At 43.4% G+C, this 19,405-nt stretch overlaps 1 protein-coding gene across 2 annotated transcripts in view; it reads left to right on the forward strand.

Moving 5' to 3' along the window:
* Nucleotides 1-3,034: 3,034 nt before the first annotated feature.
* The window catches only part of RPL5 (ribosomal protein L5), a 38,188-nt gene continuing 21,817 nt past the window's right edge, over nucleotides 3,035-19,405 (forward strand). Inside the window, exons 1-4 of one of the 2 annotated variants that reach the window (XM_085602192.1) lie at nucleotides 3,035-3,169; nucleotides 6,227-6,296; nucleotides 6,378-6,493; nucleotides 7,473-7,607. In XM_085602192.1, the coding sequence (XP_085458318.1) occupies nucleotides 3,167-3,169; nucleotides 6,227-6,296; nucleotides 6,378-6,493; nucleotides 7,473-7,607 (324 nt within the window). In that variant the 5' untranslated portion in view covers nucleotides 3,035-3,166. Of the gene's footprint in view, nucleotides 3,170-6,209; nucleotides 6,297-6,377; nucleotides 6,494-7,472; nucleotides 7,608-19,405 lie in introns of both variants that reach the window. The other variant, XM_085602193.1, reaches the window with a different exon arrangement.

Consider the following 19,405-nt stretch of genomic DNA (forward strand, 5'->3'; position numbering starts at 1 on the left):
CCTGGCTTTGCCGATATTGTGTAAAACTAATAAAAAGGGATTGCTTGCTGTAAAGAACGTATATAGGATATAAATTATTTAATGTTACAAACAGCTTGATAATTAGGTGTACTTTTTAGATGTCAAATAGTACCTCATGTTTTCCAGTGGAAGCACTTCGGTAAAAAACAGAACGATACTCCAAAAAGCCAATAAGTGAGAGGGTTATGGTCGTCTGGGCGGAGCTAAAGCCCTCTATATGGGACTGAACTTGAGCGCCCTGGGGTCGGATGGAATAATTATTGTATCTAATATCATCCAACGCTGAGGGGCTCATAATTTTCCAGATGTGATAATTCTCACCTATCTCGAGTTTTGCCATGAAAATGGGGTCTAGTATATGGATTTTGGTGCAGTAGCATCAACATCAAAATCCAGATGTCCCCATGTACCTTTTTTATATGTCTTCTTCACTCTTTCAATTCTAGAAGGTTTGATCTGATTAAATTTAACTGCGGAGTGCAGACTTTATCGCACCTGGTTATAAACACCGCACTAATTATAACTGAGATACCGTTGTTCTCGCCATTTGCTGGGCCACTCATTTTGGCCTTTTGTATATTTTGTAAAACTGGCATCAAGGCGTGTACAGACAGCTGCCCTGTCAAGCGAACTTTTAACACAATACATAGAACTCTTATGAAATGTAAAGGGTGACGAGAAACGCAAAAACAAAAATTAAGAATTGAGTAGAGGTTAAGCGAAAGGATAAAAGAGCGGCTCGACGGCCAGACTGTATGTATACTGTGTCAATGCCATTCTGGACATTGGGAGAGTATTCGGCTGGTATTCCATAATTCCACCTCTTGATGACAGCAGTCTTTTTTAGGTCTCACCTAGGCAGCGCACATGCGCTGCCCTAGGAGGGCCTTTAGCCATCGGTCTGCTCCTTTTCCCCACACTCATGCTTGTGCTGGCATCCACCTTGCAGGAGCGAGCAGCGACGCATGTGGTAAATGAAAACAAAATGGCTCTCGCGGCGCCGCTGCTTGCTCCTGCAAGGCGGATGCCAGCACAAGCACGAGTGCATTTGCCTGTTCTTTCGCGGCCACGCTCCCTCACGCTTGTTTTTCTGCTTTCAATCAAGATGCGCGCGCTTGCTTTGCTTCGGCTCAGAGTTTCAGCAGCTGGAGTTTGCATGCCTGCTACGGTTGTTGTTCACTTGTTTCCTCATCTCTACCCCTCGGTTATTCTCTCTTGCTCTCAAATGCTTTTTTATCTCTTTTCTTTCCTCTTTTGCACGTCACCCTTTCTTGTCTTCTGTATTCAGTCTCCCTATGCCATTCTCTCTTGTTCTTGCCCTCATTTGCTCTATTTTTTCTGCTAATATTGCTCACTTCTTCCAACCTCCCTTCATATTATGCTTCATTTGGCTTGCCCGGTCACCCCTCTCTCGCTCTACCACAAGCTATCCCACTCTTTCTTCTGCTTCTACAAACTTCTCTCGTGCTAGGCTGCCCCCTAACATCCCTATGCTTCTCTGCTCTCCCTCCTCCGCCAGGTCATGCCCTTTGCTCCCTCCAGGCTCCACTTTTCCGTTCCCGTTGTTGCCCTGAAGTCCTCCTGACCCTTCTTTCCCCACGCTATCCCCCTTCTGCGCCTTTCATCTTCCCCTGATGTCTCCTTCTGTATTCTAAGGTCTCCTTTCCTTCTTTCTTCCTTGTCTCCCTCCTGCCACGTCTTTCTTTCGCCACTCCTATTCCCTCAACCTCATGTAACTCACCTGTGAGCGTTCTCCCCTCTCTCCCCTCATGCTGTGCTCACTCTCTCACTCTCTCACTGCCCCCTCCCCTCTCTGCTAGTCTCATAGTATCTTCCTCATTACTTTCTTCTCTCTTCACCATATTTTCTCTTCACTCATGCTGTCCCCTTTACCCCCCCCCTCCAGTTCTGCGGCAGTCTTCCCAGTCTCCCCCTCCTTGAGAGGTGAGATCAGCCTCTAATGTTCCCCCCTCTCAGGCCCGCACAGGGGATTGTGCAATGTGCACTTCTGGATTCGGTGAGTGGAATAAGTTGCATTTTTTCGGCTTCCTGGAGGTGCTGCCAGGGGCGTGCGGCAGGCACTAGCCAGGGGTCCGCACATCTTGTTGTGATCACTGCTGCGGAGCCTACACAGCCTCCTGGCTTTGTCAAACTGCAAAGTGTCCCAAAGCTGAAAACAGGCTGGAATTAAAATCAGATTGTTTTTACTGTGCCCTGACCCAGAACCACTGCATTCGACCACTACGGAGAGATGCGGTTTAGCGCTTCAGCCTTATTCTGTTTACTTGTAATTACTATCCTTGCGCATCTTTGCTGTGCAGTCGGTCACTTGTGGCTCTCGTCAGGTCCCGTCTGGGCTCCACTCTTGGTTCTGGTCCGTTCTTTGCACCATTGGTTTAGTCATGTGCTATCCTCACGTTCGTGTTTGGTCATAAATGGATTGATTTATCTTGATGTATTCTTCTGGTGTAGCTCATCCTTACTTGTGTAGCTGTCCAGTTTCTCTTTTTCAGCTTTTTTTCTGGTCAGTTTATTGTAAGACTTAGTTTCCTTTTGCTTTTCCTCTCATGTTTAAGTCGCATCCTACCCGCGTTCTATGGTGTGGTTTCTAGTCCTATCCTTTCTTTCCTGCCCAATTGTCAGTTGTTGCTCTGTTTAGCTTGTCTCATTCAGTAGATTTTTTATTTTATATAGCGCTAGCTTGACCTGTGGGTATCAGAGCGCTTTACATATGCACAGGAGAAAAAACAAGCATTGGCATAGCCAATAGGTCTCGCCTTTGGGACCTTATAAGTGTTTAGCCATGCAACGGTTGATGTTGTTCAACCAAGGATATTGTGCTGGATGACTAAACACTTCTAAGGTCCCAAAAGCGAGACCTATTGGCTATGCCAATGCTTGTTTCACTCCGGTGCCGTCGGCTGCTATTCACCAATTCCACCTCTAGATGGCAGCAGTCTTTTTTTCACTCCGCTGCCAGTCCGGACCGCGCACCCTCTTTCATGAGCAATGACTCTTGTTAACTAAGCTGTAACCTACTTACCACGCATGCGCAGGAGGCGCGGCCTTTTCCTAGTGCTGCGGGGGCCCAGCGTCGGTGCCGTGACTCCCCTGTCCTCGGCAACACGGGACAGAAAAGTGCAAAATGGTTAGTAAAGCGCCACCATCCTTCCGCCAGTGCAACCGGGAGGGTGTAGGGTAGCTTCGATGGGACCGTACCCTACCTCTTCTGCGCGGATGCTGTTGGATTAGGAGAGCAGAGAATCGGCGCTGTTTCCAGCGTGGCATTAATGGCTGCCGAGTCCAGAGCATTGTGCGCGTACTGTGTGCACGAGCCAATGAGTTTGAGGGTGTTGTGACTCCATGAACGGTGCAGTTCCTGGCCTGAAAGGGCAGCCGGCCGGCTGCGCCGCCATGTTGGGAAATGGGTTTGTAGTAGGTGGTGCTGCAGGCCGGTAGTCCGTATGGAGTGTACGCTACGCCCAACACTACATTACTGCTGGACGGGACACTACTTCCTGAGCGCTGCTGCCGGGCCTCTGAATTCTGCGCTCGGGGTGCAGCGGCACGTCTGTGGAGCTGTGATCCGGGCTGGCATCGGCTGGCCTGGCATGTCACCCTTTATTATACGTTAGCTCCATTCTCTGACACTACGTTTTCTGACCCTACTTCTGGAGACCTGTAATGTGACTTGCTGTGTGGCCTTCTAGCGGGGTGTGGTTAGAATCTACGGTGTATAGAAAGGGTAAGACTTGTATTGTTTGGGTGTAGTTCATAGACCTTCTATTCTACCCTAAAGATTTTCTATCTACCCTTGTGCGGTACCTCCCAAATAACTGAAGTTTGTTATCGTCCCCAAGTCGTTGAAGTTCTGCTTGCTTTTCTAGGCAGTACGAGGTAACCAGTACGGGACTGCTCCACTTTAAAAGTAAACTCGATATTTAAGCGCCAACTAATCACCCCTAAGGGTCTCAAGGCGTTGGGGCCACATACTCGGGTAGAAAAGTCTTGCAATTGGTTTGCTTTGTCAACTGTGTATTGGCGTGTTATTGGTCGTTGAGCACGCGTGGTCGAACAATCCTTGACAGCGCAAGTGGAACTCGCCATTATCACATTTGACACTTGATGTGATCAGCCCAAACACTAAGTGAAATTCCACAAATAGGAATACTGATTGGATACTAATTGCTTACACAACTTCACATGGTTTATTTACTCTGTATTACAAGCGAGTTGTCGCAGGTACACTTCTAGACGTTTGCCACCCATTAGACGACCACTCACTGCAGTGCAGAGGACTACAACACGCTGGTTCAGCGGCTGCAATCCATATCTTCCCACAAGTGGCAAAGGCGATGTTAAACCATTGCATACGCAGAACATACGAAATGCTCAAGTGGTTAATACAGAACGAGTATATAAATCCCGTAGTAGATGGAACAGGTAATTTGCATCACTGCAAAACATACACACGTGCAGCAGATACTCGCTAAACTGCACACCATCACCATGTCGCTGGACGTACAAGCTACTTAAAGAGTAGTCGTTTCACAGCGCTGATTGTATATCCCTACGCCTGGTTAACCACATCACAATAGGTCATTTAAATTCGATTTTGTGATTGATCTTTTCTGGTGGCCTCGAGTGCTTGCATTTTTTTAACAGAAAAGTCGGTAGATTTAGCTTGTTTAGCTGGTGTCTCTTCTCAGTGCGTTGTTTTTTTTTTGTGTGTGTGTGCTCTTTACGTGCATAACCAGACTATTCACTAATCTTTGTCCGCTGAGCCTTGTTTAATGAGTTTTAAGTTATATTGATTGTCAGTCGCGTGAGGTAGGTGCGTGCAGTGAACCAATTGTAGGCTTGACATTAGCAAGAGTGGACAGCTGATGGTTTGTAGTATTCAATTCGAAAAACTTTATTTCGGTCAATATGACCTCAAAAGTACAGATACAATACACATTGATACATTAAAAGATACATCAGAGATCAATTACATATGGTTAAAAGCATAAGAAAAATAAGAATCAATTATGCACACTTGGAACACCTGAAGTGAATGGATTCCATGCTCAGTTAAAAAATGCCTACAATTCTTATAGATTCACGAAGGGAGGACAAATCACAGAGGGTTATTCAAGACAAGGAACAAGGATTCACCTTTGGAAAGTGCATAATATAAATAAATTTACTTAAAAAGGATTTCTTAAAAAGGATGACCAATATTCTTTACTACAGATGATAGGTCCTAGCACGAAGAGCCCCCTACAATGCAGGCTACTTTTGCACATCATTTTTTTTCTCTTCTACCCTAAATGCAGGAGTAGTTAGATAAATCTCAATTTCCCTATAGCATCATATTAAAAACGGGGCCTAATTTTAAGACTGACGAGAAAAACACATCCTGGCTCTATTTTAGGTTTTTTTTTTATGAATATCCTACATGTACACCACATGGAAAATAGGAAACCTACCACTGAGTAAGCAATCAGGATCCTGCAATCATTTTTCAGTATCCTGAAAGCCTCAGAGCAACGTCTAGTACCAAGGTTCCTACAGATTTGCACCAGCCATCGTTTTCTTGCCTTGTAGTAGCCAGGACAGCTAAACACGTGAAGTACTGACTCTTCTGGACAGTCGCATGCCGGGCACCTCAAAACTTGCAACCCCCCCCCCCAGTTGTATGTAAAACAACGGAGAGGCAGAACCCCATTCCTAAACTGGAGGTAAAGCTTTCTAGCAACTGCCGGCTTGATGTCATCTAGGGCCGGCTAAACCGATCTTTGATATCTAAAACGGCTGAGGTTGCCTTGCCTACTCGGGGGCGACTACGAAGCTGTGCCATTTTGTACTCTTCGTAATGGGCCTTTAATAATTTCCTGGGGAGTAAGGAGCAGGCAGACTCGGGATCGGCCCAAAGTTCCCCCAGCCCCATATAGTATTCTATAAATGGATACACTCCTCCAGGCATAGGCTTTGAGCATTGTACAGTGTGATGGGCCTTCTCAATTTTTGGTTAACGCAAGAAACCAACAATATTTTAAGTTTGTTCTTGGTGTGCACAGTGTTTGTTATGCTGGATTTCTTTAGGGACTTGATGTGTCAGAAAATTTCTAAATTGAATATTGTCAGTTTGTATTGCAGAATAGTGTTTGGAACTACTCTTTGTAGTTCACTTAAAACTCATACAATGTTGTCTACTTCACAGGGGTTTGTGAAAGTTGTCAAGAACAAGGCCTACTTCAAGAGGTACCAGGTCAAGTTCCGTCGGAGGAGAGGTAAGTTTTGTAGGCCTGCATTTTTATTAATTTATGTCCATTTAGCGAATCTTTTCTACAACTTTTGATTTGTCTTTACAGAGGGGAAAACTGATTATTATGCCCGTAAACGGTTGGTGATCCAGGACAAAAACAAGTACAACACTCCGAAGTACCGAATGATTGTGCGCATTACCAACAGAGATATAATCTGCCAGGTATGTTGGTCACGAGGACGTATCTTATAAAGTCATTATTGTTTAATGACCCTGCTTCGTCATGTTGTGGAAAAATCTGCATGTACTTAAATGAACTATACACTTTCCCTAAATAATTCAATTCAATACACAGAAAGAAAATACAAGTTTTAAGGCCCTGATGTAAACCAGTTTGTGTAGGGATCGGAATTACGAGTTGGGTGTTAGTTATCAAATCTGGTAATTACAAAGTGTATTTAATATCTAACCTGTTACATTTTGGCAGTTCAAACCTGCCAAAATGTAATTGGAAAAAGTGTATACAATTTAATGTACCATGCATATATTGGTGCATGCTGCACCAGAATCTGCATGTTACTCTGACGAAACTCATAATAGACGCCATTTATCGCACCCGATAAAGAACACGCCGGGTATCGTTATTAATGTTGTGCAAACTTGGGGCTGGCTTAATGGTCCATATGGAAAGGGACACTTGTTCTCCCCCTCTACCTCATTCCGGTTTTAGGCCCACCCTCATGTACGCTTGCATTTACCTATTTTTCTAAAGGTTTGATTTGCAACCAATTAAATGTAGATGCCTATCTATTTGACCTGATGTCCTCGTTTTTGCCATTAGCTGTATTAACTTTCAAATGTGTGAATTTTTGTATACAAATTAAATCCTGCTACCAGCAGATGATCAAAGGATACATAAACTATAAATTTTATGTTAAACGGTGGCTATAATTTTCCATGCTTTGCAGAGTTGCTATCTCTGCTATAGAACATTGTAGTCACAGCTTCCAAAGTTATTTTAATGTAAAGAATCATGGGTTAATCCTACGCTACCAAGTTGACCAGCCTGTTTACTTCTCTTTGCTTTCAAAATATAACTTAAATTGACCGACTACCTGAATACATTGATTTCTTGTTTATCCATTAATGTGATATATATATATATATATATATTTTTTTAAATCTTACTCCATTCATCTAGGTTGCATATGCCAGGATTGAAGGAGATATGATTGTTGCTGCAGCCTATTCACATGAACTTCCCAAGTATGGTGTGAAGGTTGGACTCACCAACTATGCTGCCTCCTATTGCACCGGTTTGCTGCTGGCTCGAAGGGTATGTATTATCTGGGCGATGATTGTGTGTTTTTTTTTTTTTTTGTATTTTTTTTTTTTAAGCCTGGTATACTCCAATGATTTTGTTTTTGGCTGGCCTTGCTCTGACTCGCCACCTGTTCAATTGCGTAGAAAGTGTCAGTAGTCCAGATAATGCTGACCGTAGGCTGTGAATCCATTTTTCACGGTGCAACAGGGAAAGCACAGTTGGTCCTAGAACAGTATTTTTCTATTGAGAAAGGTTGGTATTCTCGTTGCAGCAAGCAACAGTTCTCACTCTGGTGTATTAGATGAGCCTTTTCTTAAGTACGTTTTGAAGGATCAGTTGTCGTGTATTCACTTTTATATATCTATTTTTATGCATGCGTAGCCATCAATTACGGTCTACCCTGAAATGGATGCAATATATATATTGCCACTGAAATTCAAACACAATAGGTTTCTGAAATTTATCATGTGTAATAAGTAGAACCAAATAACAATTATTGCCCCCCAAAATGGGACGAAGATGCAGAAGACTTGTGTGCTTACCACACCAAAATCTTCATGTCCTGACATTTACTGAGAGTTTTTCCCTTGTTAAATTTTGGTAGGTTTGACCTGCTGGAAATTACAGCTGGGGGAATGGGAGTGTGAAGCTTATTGTGCAACTTGTATTTTCGATATGTAGCAATAATCAGGCCGCTTATAATCTGAACCCTTGTTATATGGCTGTGTATTGGATCAGAAATTAGTGAATTTTTATTTCACAACTGTTTACACTATCCGATTGTGTACTTCTGGGCTACTTTAGCTTGCAGTGAGAAATATTAGTTAGAACAAATTAACTGTGATATTCACACTGCAACTTGAGGGACGTTTTGTTTTCCAAACAGTTGGACTTCTGAAGAGTGGGGTTTTATGCATTTGCTTGCTTAAATGTTGTCATACATACAGTGTGCAGTCTGCTGCAAGTTCTCTAACTAGTTCTTGAGATGAAGACTTTACCTGAAGGTACAGTTAGTGCATCGTAGGTTGGGCCGTTGAAAGGAGTGCTGGATGTTTTCCGTAGTCTGAAGAATGGCTAAAGTGATGGATGTTAAGTTAGGGGTGTGCAGAATTAGCTTACTTTGCTTTTGCATAATTAATGCAAAATTGTTGGAAATACGTGCAATTGCCTTAAATGTGAAACTAGTATTTGACGCTGTATTTTATTTTAAAATGCATCTTGAGCTACAGTCTTAGATACGAAGACTTATTTCATGCTAAAAAACACAATCCCTGCAAACTGTAGGTACACTCTTTCTGACTGTACCATGTGTTAGCACATTTTTGACACAACTGATGTGTAATTGCGCGATGTGGTACACTAGTTTAATTTCGGGAACGTTTATAGCAAGTGTAAAGCAAAAGTGAGCTGGATTACATCCGCATAATGAAAATTTCACTCCGTCCTACTTTTAAGTTGAAAAAGTAAACGTTAATGTGCAATTTTTAGCATTGGTGTTGGTTACTGTTTTGGATACCATTTCATTTTGGATATATTGTTGCACTTCATAGAGCATAAGGATGGTTTGTGTGAGCCAATTATTTGAAATTAAATTGAGACAAGCATTATTTCTCTAACAGCCTACATGATTGTCTATTCTGTGAACTTCTAAACGTCCATGGTTAAAAAGAACAGTCCAGTGTTGCTCCTGATAAAGGCAGGACTGTGCAACTGAAGTTACCTCTATACTTGGCTTTCCAATATAACTTAAAGCTTGTAACCCTGCCATCTTCTGTCCTGAATGTGTGCGGCTTGAATAGCAACTTTTTAATGTTTTTGAGCATTTGATAACATTTCTTGAGGTTAGAAACTGTACTGTCGAAGAATACATGATAACAAATTACTACTATCAACTCTCAAACATTTCTTCAGCATACAATGTCCGATAACAAATGTCATACAACATCCGCTACTAACACGGTCTTGCTAACTTTGCCTTAACCCGTTTCAATTTTTAAAAAAAGTGTCTTCCTGTCTCCAGCCATTGATTCTATATTTGTGGTTTTCCTAACAGTTAATACCCAAAACCTTAATTCCAAAATTCAGCCTATTGTCTGGTCTTTTCCCAACCAATCCTTGCCCGGTCCCCATTAATTCTCTGTGCACTCTATGGGCAACGTAGTGGTGTTTGTTTACTTAAACTATTTCATAATGGTTCAGTCATGGTTATGACCATCCCTTTTTTGTACCCCTTAGTCATTATGTAGTGACCTAACTGTAAAACTTGGTGTTTTTCTTGTCAGTTATGGAATTAGTTCTGTTCTGCTACACTGCAAACTGAAATACAAAGAAGCTGTGGCTTAGATTTAGTTAATTGCATTTCTTGTCTTCAAAAAACGTACCCTGTACATGAATAATTATTTCACTGATAAATTTGCTCTTACCACCCATGGGAGTAATTCATTCCCATGTGGGCTCTTATTTTAATAACGTTTTTTGTATCGATCTAGTTGTATGGTGCAATTAAACCTGCCCTGCTTCTTTCCAAGATATTTTTTTTTTTATGCACAGCTAAACCATTTGTATTTGAAAATTCATAGAGATGAACGCAGTCCAAGATCTGTAGGAGCCTGGAAACACATTTCATTCTGTTGTATAGATCTAACCTTGGATGCTGATGGAGTAGCTAGCTCGTGGAAATAGTTAAGTCTACTAAAATTGATTTTCTACAAAGGGATAAAATTGCAAAATATTAATTCCTATAACCACCCAAATTGTGTTTAGTATTACCCTGTTGTGCGGATAGTATCTGTCTTAGCCTAAGAATTGAGGTTATCTGCTAGTGTTTAATTTAGCTCCTCGATGTACAAGAATACTTGATGTTCATTTGCTGCTTTTACTTTTGAATGGTTATGCTGGAAAACAAATACAATTTTTCATAATCTTGTCTGCAGGAGCAGGAGGTAACCCCTTCCTGTGTTGAATTAATTAAAACCACCTAGTTCAAACCAATTTTTACACTCCGTAACCTTCCTTACTTGACTGAATATCATTAAATTTTTCAATCATTTATATAGTTAATGAGAAGATTTATTCATTGCACTGTCTTTATTTCGATTAAAATAATCATAAAAGACAGAACAGACCGTGTTGAATTAAAATACTTGGAGTAAAAACACAGCCATATATAACTATCATAAGAGTGTAGCTAAAAACAGTAACTAGTACAAGGGTTTGTATCGTATATTAAGGGCTCAAGAGTACATAACCACAGTAAAAACCGTAAGAACGGTAAAATATATAAGACCAAATGATTCAACACCACAGGGCCACACTAAAATAGCATAACATCGAGGTTTCTCTTAATGTTTTGGAGCAGATAAGCCAGGCCCATTTCAGAAATTTCGCCATAGCTACAACTATTGGTTCATTGGTGGATGTCTGCAGAATCCTTGGTGCCTCCATGGCAGATCTGGTACCCAGGTTCATACATTCGGGTTTCAGCCATTTGATCCTGTGTAACTTGTAGGCTGGACACACACAAAGGACATGGGATATGCATTCCGTCTGGGCTGGACAAACAGTACAATGATCTGGCCCATGCACAAGCCATTTTTTTTTTTTTTTGCAAAGGTGTTTATCGGAAAAGAGCCAACCCTAAACTGGTGGTATAGTTTTCTATCCATCAGTCTTAGGGTGACATCCCAGTAAGCTTCTAGCACAAAGTTCTGTTTATGCATCAGAAAGTCCCTGGACAGGGTGGGCCTAGTAGTGGAAGAAAAATTGCTCTTAACCATATCCCAATAGGCAACCTTAAACTCCCTTTTAGTCAGAAATGGATTTTCTTCTGGATGCTCCCATAGACCACTCATCCCCATCCCACACAGGGTGTTTTTTACATTCTGTAACCATTTGATCTTGCCTAAACAAACGCCCCCCCCCCCCTGAAATCCAAAAGGGATTTGGCATAATGGGAGAACTCGGGGGTGACCCAGAGTCTTCTCCAAAATGCTATTGGTCTATATCGGGCTAAATTCTCTGTGTAAGCAACCCAAATCCATGAGAAGGGGCAACAATGGTGAGGATTGCAGAAGGCTCTGACAAATTTGTTCTGGGCTCGTACCAAGGAGAAGATGGTTCTCGAAGCCCCATAATTCGGCACCATATAGGATTGAAATGATGACCTTGATGTTATATATCTTAAGAACGGGGCTATGGGCTTAGTGAACGAAAGCATATGTTCTTTTACAAGAGCTCCTGCCAGCTGTACATGTTTTAAAGCTAACAAGTCAATGTGAGGCTTCCAGTTAAGTTTCCTGCCTAAGGTAATCCCCAGATACTCAAAGGCATCTGTCTGTTCTAAAAGGACATTGTTCATGTACACACTGCTTTTAATCTTGGGGTTGTGAAAAAACGAACTTAATCATGTCCACATTTACCACCAGCCCATGATCTTGATAAAACACCACAAATCTGGACAGTGCAGCCTGCAGTCCCTTCCAGTGTCTTAGATAGAATCAAGGTGTCGTCTGCGAACATGAGCAGTGGTATCCTCGCGCCCCCCCAAGCTAGGGGCATCTGTATGACAAGTGGAGTAATAGTGGACCACCCTATCAATGAACCGGGAAAACAACGTGGGCGCCAGGACGCATCCTTGGCGCACCCCATTTAGGACAGGAAATCTATCGGCAACCTCCCCTTTGAGCCCCACCGAACCTGTGCATAGTTCGAAGTGTGCAGTTTAATTAACATTGCTAGTAGCTCCTGAGGCATCCCTGCGTCCGAAAGGACGCTCCACATTTTATTATGTGGAACCAAGTCAAATGCAGACTTAAGATCGATTAAAAGCTGCATAAAGGGAACCTCCCCTATAACTACTTGCCCATAAATCATAACAAACCTAAAAACCTGGTTGATGGTGCTGGTAAAGGGGCGAAAGCCGGCCTGCAACAGTGATAAAATCTCATTCTCCTCAATCCACACTTGGATTCTACTGTGGACCAACCTGGCAATTATTTTCTGCATTGAATCAATAAGGCTGATAGGCCTATAATTGCCAGGTAGCGAGCGATCGCCCTTTTTATATATCTGTATTATAACTGCTCCAGACCAAGTATCCGTAATGGGCACACCACTAGCTATGGCATTTGGTAAAAAAAAAGTAATGTGGGTGACCCAATTCTCTTTATCAAACAAGTCCGCCGGTATTCAATCTGGCCCTGGAGCCCTTCCTTTCGGAATCTATGAGAGAACCATCTCGACCTCAGAGCTGTCAAACAATAAGGTGGTGGGCGTAGGACCAAATTGGGGGAGACTTAAGATGTTGTTTGAAATAGAGAATTGTGCTTCAAAGTATACAACCCACGATTCTGGTGCTACATGATTGACTGGTATGTGTGGTATTCCATTGCTACCCCACTTAACTAGCTGCCAGAAATTGACCATATCTCTCTCCTTACTAGCTTCGAGCAGGTCAAGCCATCGTTTGTCATCCTATTCCTTCTTAGCTGTTTTTTGGGTTGCTTTATACCTGGCAGTGGCCGACCTGACCGCACCCATGTTTTTGGATCTAATGGCATTTGTTAGTACCCGGTATGCCTCTCTACATGACTTATTGTACCAGGAAGCCATTTTTGCTCCTGGCTTGTTCTTCCTTGAATTGGGCTTAACAAAGGGAGATTTTAAGCTAGAGAATAGATCTCTATGTACATTTGGGACAATGCAGTTAATATCCTCCTGGGTGGGGCAGTTGTTGAGAATAGCGACCGAATGGGCGACCATAGACTTCATCTGCTCCAGGTCCCCTTCTCTTTCAACAAGCCTTGCCCATCTAACTCCTATCGTCATTCGAAACTACTGCTTCCAATTGAGTATGGGCAGCATCCTTATTGGCATTGTCTAGTAGACCCTGGAGCCTTGAGTGATAATACCGGTGGGTCGTGATCACCTTCGGTCCGCTCAACAACTGACATGTCTTGTAAGTGAGCCCAGAATTCCACATTAAGAAGGATGTAATCTATCTGACTTCTTCTCAAACCATTATTAAAGGTGTACACACCCTTCCGGTCCGACTGTCCTCCCGTTTGCTGCCCTCACTCCCTTCTCCAGACACAGCCCCTTGAGCTGCAAGATTTCTTCACTTGTGTAAAGTTGCTTAAACATTCCCTAGTGCACTTCAAAGTTTAAGCTTCATTGGGAGGTCTTTTTTTCTTCTCCAAAATAAAAAAAAAAAACTAATGGCATTGAACTTCAATTTTCCCACCGTTTTACTTTGTGTATTAATAGAAAGGTTTTTTTAAGCATTTAAAAGCTAGGCCATTAGTTCATCCTTGCACACATTCATAATTTATTGTCTGAATGTAGTTTTAATAGATTTAGGTTGCACGGTCCATCAGGATTACTTTGACTTGGACATTGGGGCCACATCGGTTTTAAATAAAACCGAAAATCCTAAGTTAATTATTTCACTGGGTTAAAATGCATGTGCAAGTTGTATCCAATTATTTTCTCTTTGTTATTTTATCTTCGCCAGTTCTGATGACTCGTAAGTGGTTTCCAGCACTTGAAATCCCAGTTGTGATGTTTTAAGTATGTTTCACGAATGATAACTTGCCACCTTTCAGACAAAATGGATTTGAGCTGAGCTTATTCTACCCTATTTTATCTGCCTTCTTTCGTGCCAGTATAGTAAAATCCAAGTGGCCATTCAACTCCATGCAGCCCTTGCTTTCACGTTACAAATTGCTATAAAAAAAATCTCTTAACCAGTGTAGGGGTGCATTCTTCTACTTAGAACAAAGTTGCAGTTTGAAATGTTCAAACATGGAAATGTTGCTACGACTTGTAGGTTTGTTATTCCTTGGGTTGCTTTAATCCCATTTCTTTCTATGCTTTTGGGGGAAGAGTGCTGCCAGAAACCAGTTGGGACTGCATCAACCAGCATCCACAGGGACCCAGGAGGCCTACCTTGTGCAATGAGAAATACCTGATCCCAGGAGCCCCATATAGCTTGACGGCGAGTCCCGCCTTGTGGACCAAGCTGCGGCTGTTTAAGGCTTGGTCACCCCCAGCACCCACTGTGGTTACTCCATCAGGAAACCCCAGTGACCTTTCTTACCCCGGGCTTTAAAAATTATTATTATTATTATGTGTTCTTATATAGCGCTCAACTTACCCTTGGGCATCTTGGCGCTTGCATTGGGAACCCGTCCTGGTGAGATAACCCATACTGGGCATCCCCAAGGTGAAAGCCAGGCATCCCGCCGCGGGGGGGCCGTTGTGGAGATTAAGCAAGCTTGTTGCCCAGAGCTGCATAGTGTGAACTCGTTCTTAGAGTGGGCACCGAAGCGAGAATTATCGAGTCCGTGGACAATTGGGCTCCGGACCCTGCCGCGTCGGGAATTGAACCCTGGTCCCGGGTCTAACCTCTGCTTCAGGGTATGCCTCCTCTAACCAGTGAGCTACACTACGGGCAAATAAAGTGAATGACCATCCCCTGCAGCCTCACAGACATACAGGCATTAATACTATGTTTGAGAGAGCAATTGGGGTAGTAAGCAGTAAAATTGCACTGACCGAACGTAGATTGTCCTTGGTCCATGGGAGTACTATGGGTGATACAGCTGAGACCATTGGTCGCTGCACCTCTGAGCCATATAGGGTATCCCTAGATGCATGCAGCATAGTTGATTGAGGTCCAACTGATAGACAAAATCCAATACCTACACTTGCCTACCCAGCGAGGAGAACAAATACTCGTGGTCGCCCTATCTATGCTCACGCTATTAGCCCCAACTCAACCCCAGAGCCTGCAGTTAAACGTAAAAAGTCCAGCAATCTAGTTTCCCGTTTGAAATCACAAGCTATTCAAGTGGCGGCTGGGGTGGGACCAGACATAGTACGCACCGGTAATAACCATGCTGATCATATGTGCAATTTGCTCAGAGCCACCTGGGCCTTATAAGCAGACGCCTAGCGGTGATTGAAGGCCACTTGGCTAATATGCGCACTTTGCACTGCCCCAGATTGTCCATCTGTATCTACTGGGGACATAAACAGGGCTCCTTTGCACAACCCTGAGGAGGGGGCTTCAGGTCATTCTAATTTGGGCAGTCTTCCAACTTAAAACATGCCACAGTCTGGACCCCGCGGCCATGCTGTGATTCTACTAACCATGTCTTGAGCCAAGGGGGTTGAAGATGTTTGTTCATCCTCCACCCATCCCATTTTTGTACCAGCCAGGCAGGGCGCTGCAGCCCCCTCTTGGGATGGACAGGGTTAAAGCCAGCAAGCTAACTGCAACAGTTTAAAAATTTCCACCAGAATCTTGTCTGTATGTTTTAATAATGGCAGGCGTGCCCCTTCTGAATAGCGATTACACTGTCATGGGAACAGGTCTGTAATGAGGTTGTTCACTGGTTAGGGGCACAAACTTAAATATCGCAGAGGGGCAAATTTTAATGATCAGGCGGTTTCGCTGTCTTCCCTGCCCCAGAAGATCATAATGGGGACTATATTGTCGTCCATTTCAGGCGCCCTAGTATTGAGGATATTACAGAATACTAATACAGAACAATTGTTTACTAGTTTTTGTTACACCATCCCTGTACTAATTCTGTAAGGCCTCCAACCTAACAACTATTTGATTCTCCGCTCCATCCTTTCCAAGGCCTGGTTTGCTCCAACAGATTTGCCCAGCTTTCTGAATGCAATGAGGTTGACTGGCAGGATGTGCCCAGCTTAACTTCAGATAAAACACTTGTAACTTGCACAGGCTTCCCACATGCTCCCTATACTATATACCTCCCAACCAGGATCCAGCCTCCTGATTCATTGACTACAGCCACACTGGGAGAACCAGAGTTTACAAGCCAAGGATAAGTTCACGCTAGCGAAACATCCGGGGCTAATGGGCCTCACGGTAATCATTCAATTCCCTCTACGAATAGTGAGATTATCGCAGGTCTATGTAATAAGTTAGCTACCTGACTGGCAACTGTTTGTAAAAACCTTTGATAATGTGCTAATACAAGAGACTTGGGGATGTGAATCCCGTATCTTTCGAAGCTTTCTTCTGCTTCAGTTGTCCAGCCATTCCTTTATGACAGGGTGTGCCTCAGGGGGGGTATTGGTGGAGGGGGGCGTTTGACCATTTGGATTAACCTGCGGTTAGGACGTCATGCAGAGGCTCTAAATGTACCTGGGAATGCCTTTTCAAGTGGTCTTATTCAAGGGGCCCTGACCTTACATCCTTGTTAAATTTTTATTATAATGACTTTACCACGCCCAACCAAAGACTCTGTCCTTTAATATTTCTCCTCTCTTATGAACCGAGTAACCAACCAGGGACAGCAATTGTATTTGTGTTTGGGTGATGACTTGAGTGCTAAATTACCCAATGTTTATAACTGCAGTGTCCGTGAAAGTGGCCTGGTAGGGGATTAGAGATAAAGACCTGGAAGGATTTGTTACATCCAACTTGTTCAACACGATTGAAATGGCAGGAACAATACACTTGACATACCAACCTTCAGGGGCAGGAATAGTCACCCTGTGATTGATTATATTTTCGTTTCCTGCAACCTCATTCCTTTTCTGTCCCATTGCAGTTATCAACACCAGTTGCGGGGATCACAACCCAGTTGTTGGTACTTGTAGTTCCATCCTGCAAGGATTTTTAGAATTGTAGTTTCCCTCACAAATTTATTAACAAACCGTGACAATCTTAGACTGTGCTGTAAAGTGACGGACCCTCCTCCATTTTTTTGGGAGAAAATGGCAACCGAAAACCTTGAGCTAATTATGGAATGCCTGGCTGAGGCTACCAATCAAGGGACTATAGTTGGCTCTTTTGTGGACCTATGTGCCAAGACTACACCGTCTTTATAAACCTAATAGATCAGAGTCTCAGGCCCCTAGATGGTTTGACCATGAATGCTCTCTCCTAAACCGCTCTTTGTGCAGAGCCTTAGCTGAGAAACCCCGAGACCCAGTTGTGGTACACTATGCAGAAGCAATATAAAAACAGCGATGGCACGCAGCCGAAACTAAATCGCCCAACAATGGGAAGCGCTCACGCACACAGTATGCACTAAAGACAATCGTTTTGGGTGGCCTTCTCCAATATGCGCGCTCTTGATCAGAAGCTATCCTGCACTAGCTGTCACATAAATAGTGACGCCTGGGTGACTCATTATTCTGAGACTTGCATTGCTCCTTACTCTAATCTTACGAAGCCTGAATGTGAGGCTCGGCCCATATTCATCCAGGCAACTGTACAGGAAGTCACTTTGGCCATTCAACAGAGTTCAGGGGGTGAAGTCCCTGGACCCGAGAGCTTCCCAGTGGACCTAATAAAATGCAGTGTGCATCTATGGGCCTCTTTTAACAGCCTGACCCATTCCACTATTCCTGGGACAAATAGGATCAATAGAAACGGCACTACTGCTGCCCCATGTGGTTGATGGATATCACTGCAAAAATTCTTGCGAGGGTCCTTTATAATGGTATACGAGATGTGGTCACGGACTATAATATTCTCCATGCCTTCCAGTACGGTTTTCGTGCTGGCATTGGCACAGTCAAACAGTGTTTGAATTTAAATCTTGTAATAGGCAAATGTACAGTTTCAAAATGGTCTCATTTTATTTGGCGTTTATAGGCTTGTCCATTGCATTTGACTGTTAACTGGTCAAAGCTGTGGCAACTCCTAACAGAGTTGGGGTTAGACGAGGCCCTTGTGAATTTGCTAATTAATCTCTCTCCATACACGAAAGTCAGGGTCCAGTTTAGCCAAGGTTGCTTGCTCGCCACACTATTCATCCTATACATTAACAAACTTAGTTCACTTAGTTAAGAGCCCGCACAAGATTCCTAGGACTAAGGGTATTCCCCTTCCTGCATTACTCTGTGATGCCATATTAATGGCTCGAATGCCCTACCCCAGCCAGTTCACTGTTTTGTGCCTTTTATGGCCAATCTAGATCTACAGTCCAACTTTTCCAAATTGTTCCGTATGACCTGTGGTCCTAAGCAGTCTCAGATCTCCGGTATTTCAGTTGAATCAAATTCCTTGCAAAGCACTAATAATTGTTCCTACTTGGGTGTACTTTCAGCTCTGCAGGTTCTTGGGCTCTGCATTGCCTAAAGTAGGGCAAAGCTAGCCAGTGCGATTGGTTTCCTGTTGAGCCTTCCATGCCCTCAATGCGGCAGGGCACTGGCCCCCATGTTACAAATATATACCGTGTGAGGTATCATTTTACTTAGGAGAACAAGAGGAACGCTAGGTGGTAGGTCATTTGTGCCGACACGATGAGCCATCCAATGTATGGAAAATATTTTTTTTTCAGTTTAATTTGATGTTTGCTGGGGATTCTGGGTAGGGAAACATTGAGAGAGCCATGCAAGCCTTACCTCGCTGGACTCCCCAGGGTGTCTACTTAGAAATGTGTGGGTTTGGTAGGTTTCTCTTGCTGGCTGCCAACGCCAAAAATGAGGTGACAAACCCCCCCCCCCCCCGCGCAAAAAAAACAGGTTGTTTTGTGATAGGTAATTTTGATATCTCCACAATACGTTTTGGGCCCTAGCCTGTTGCGGGTACTTGGCCCACCCACACAAGTGAGGTACCATTTTTATCTGGAGACCTGGGGGAACGCTGGGTGGTAGGACATTTTTGTCAGCCCTGTGATCCCACACTGAAATTTGATTTTTTTTTTTTCCCCAGCAAGACTTGAGGTTTGCAGGGGATTCTGGGTAGGGAAACTTTGGGGGGGTTCACGCAAGTCACAACTCCCTGTACTCCCCCGGGTGCCTAGTTTTCAGAAATGTGTGGG

This window comes from Triturus cristatus, chromosome 4_2 (assembly GCF_964204655.1).
Source record: "Triturus cristatus chromosome 4_2, aTriCri1.1, whole genome shotgun sequence".
NCBI classification, from domain to species: domain Eukaryota; kingdom Metazoa; phylum Chordata; class Amphibia; order Caudata; family Salamandridae; genus Triturus; species Triturus cristatus.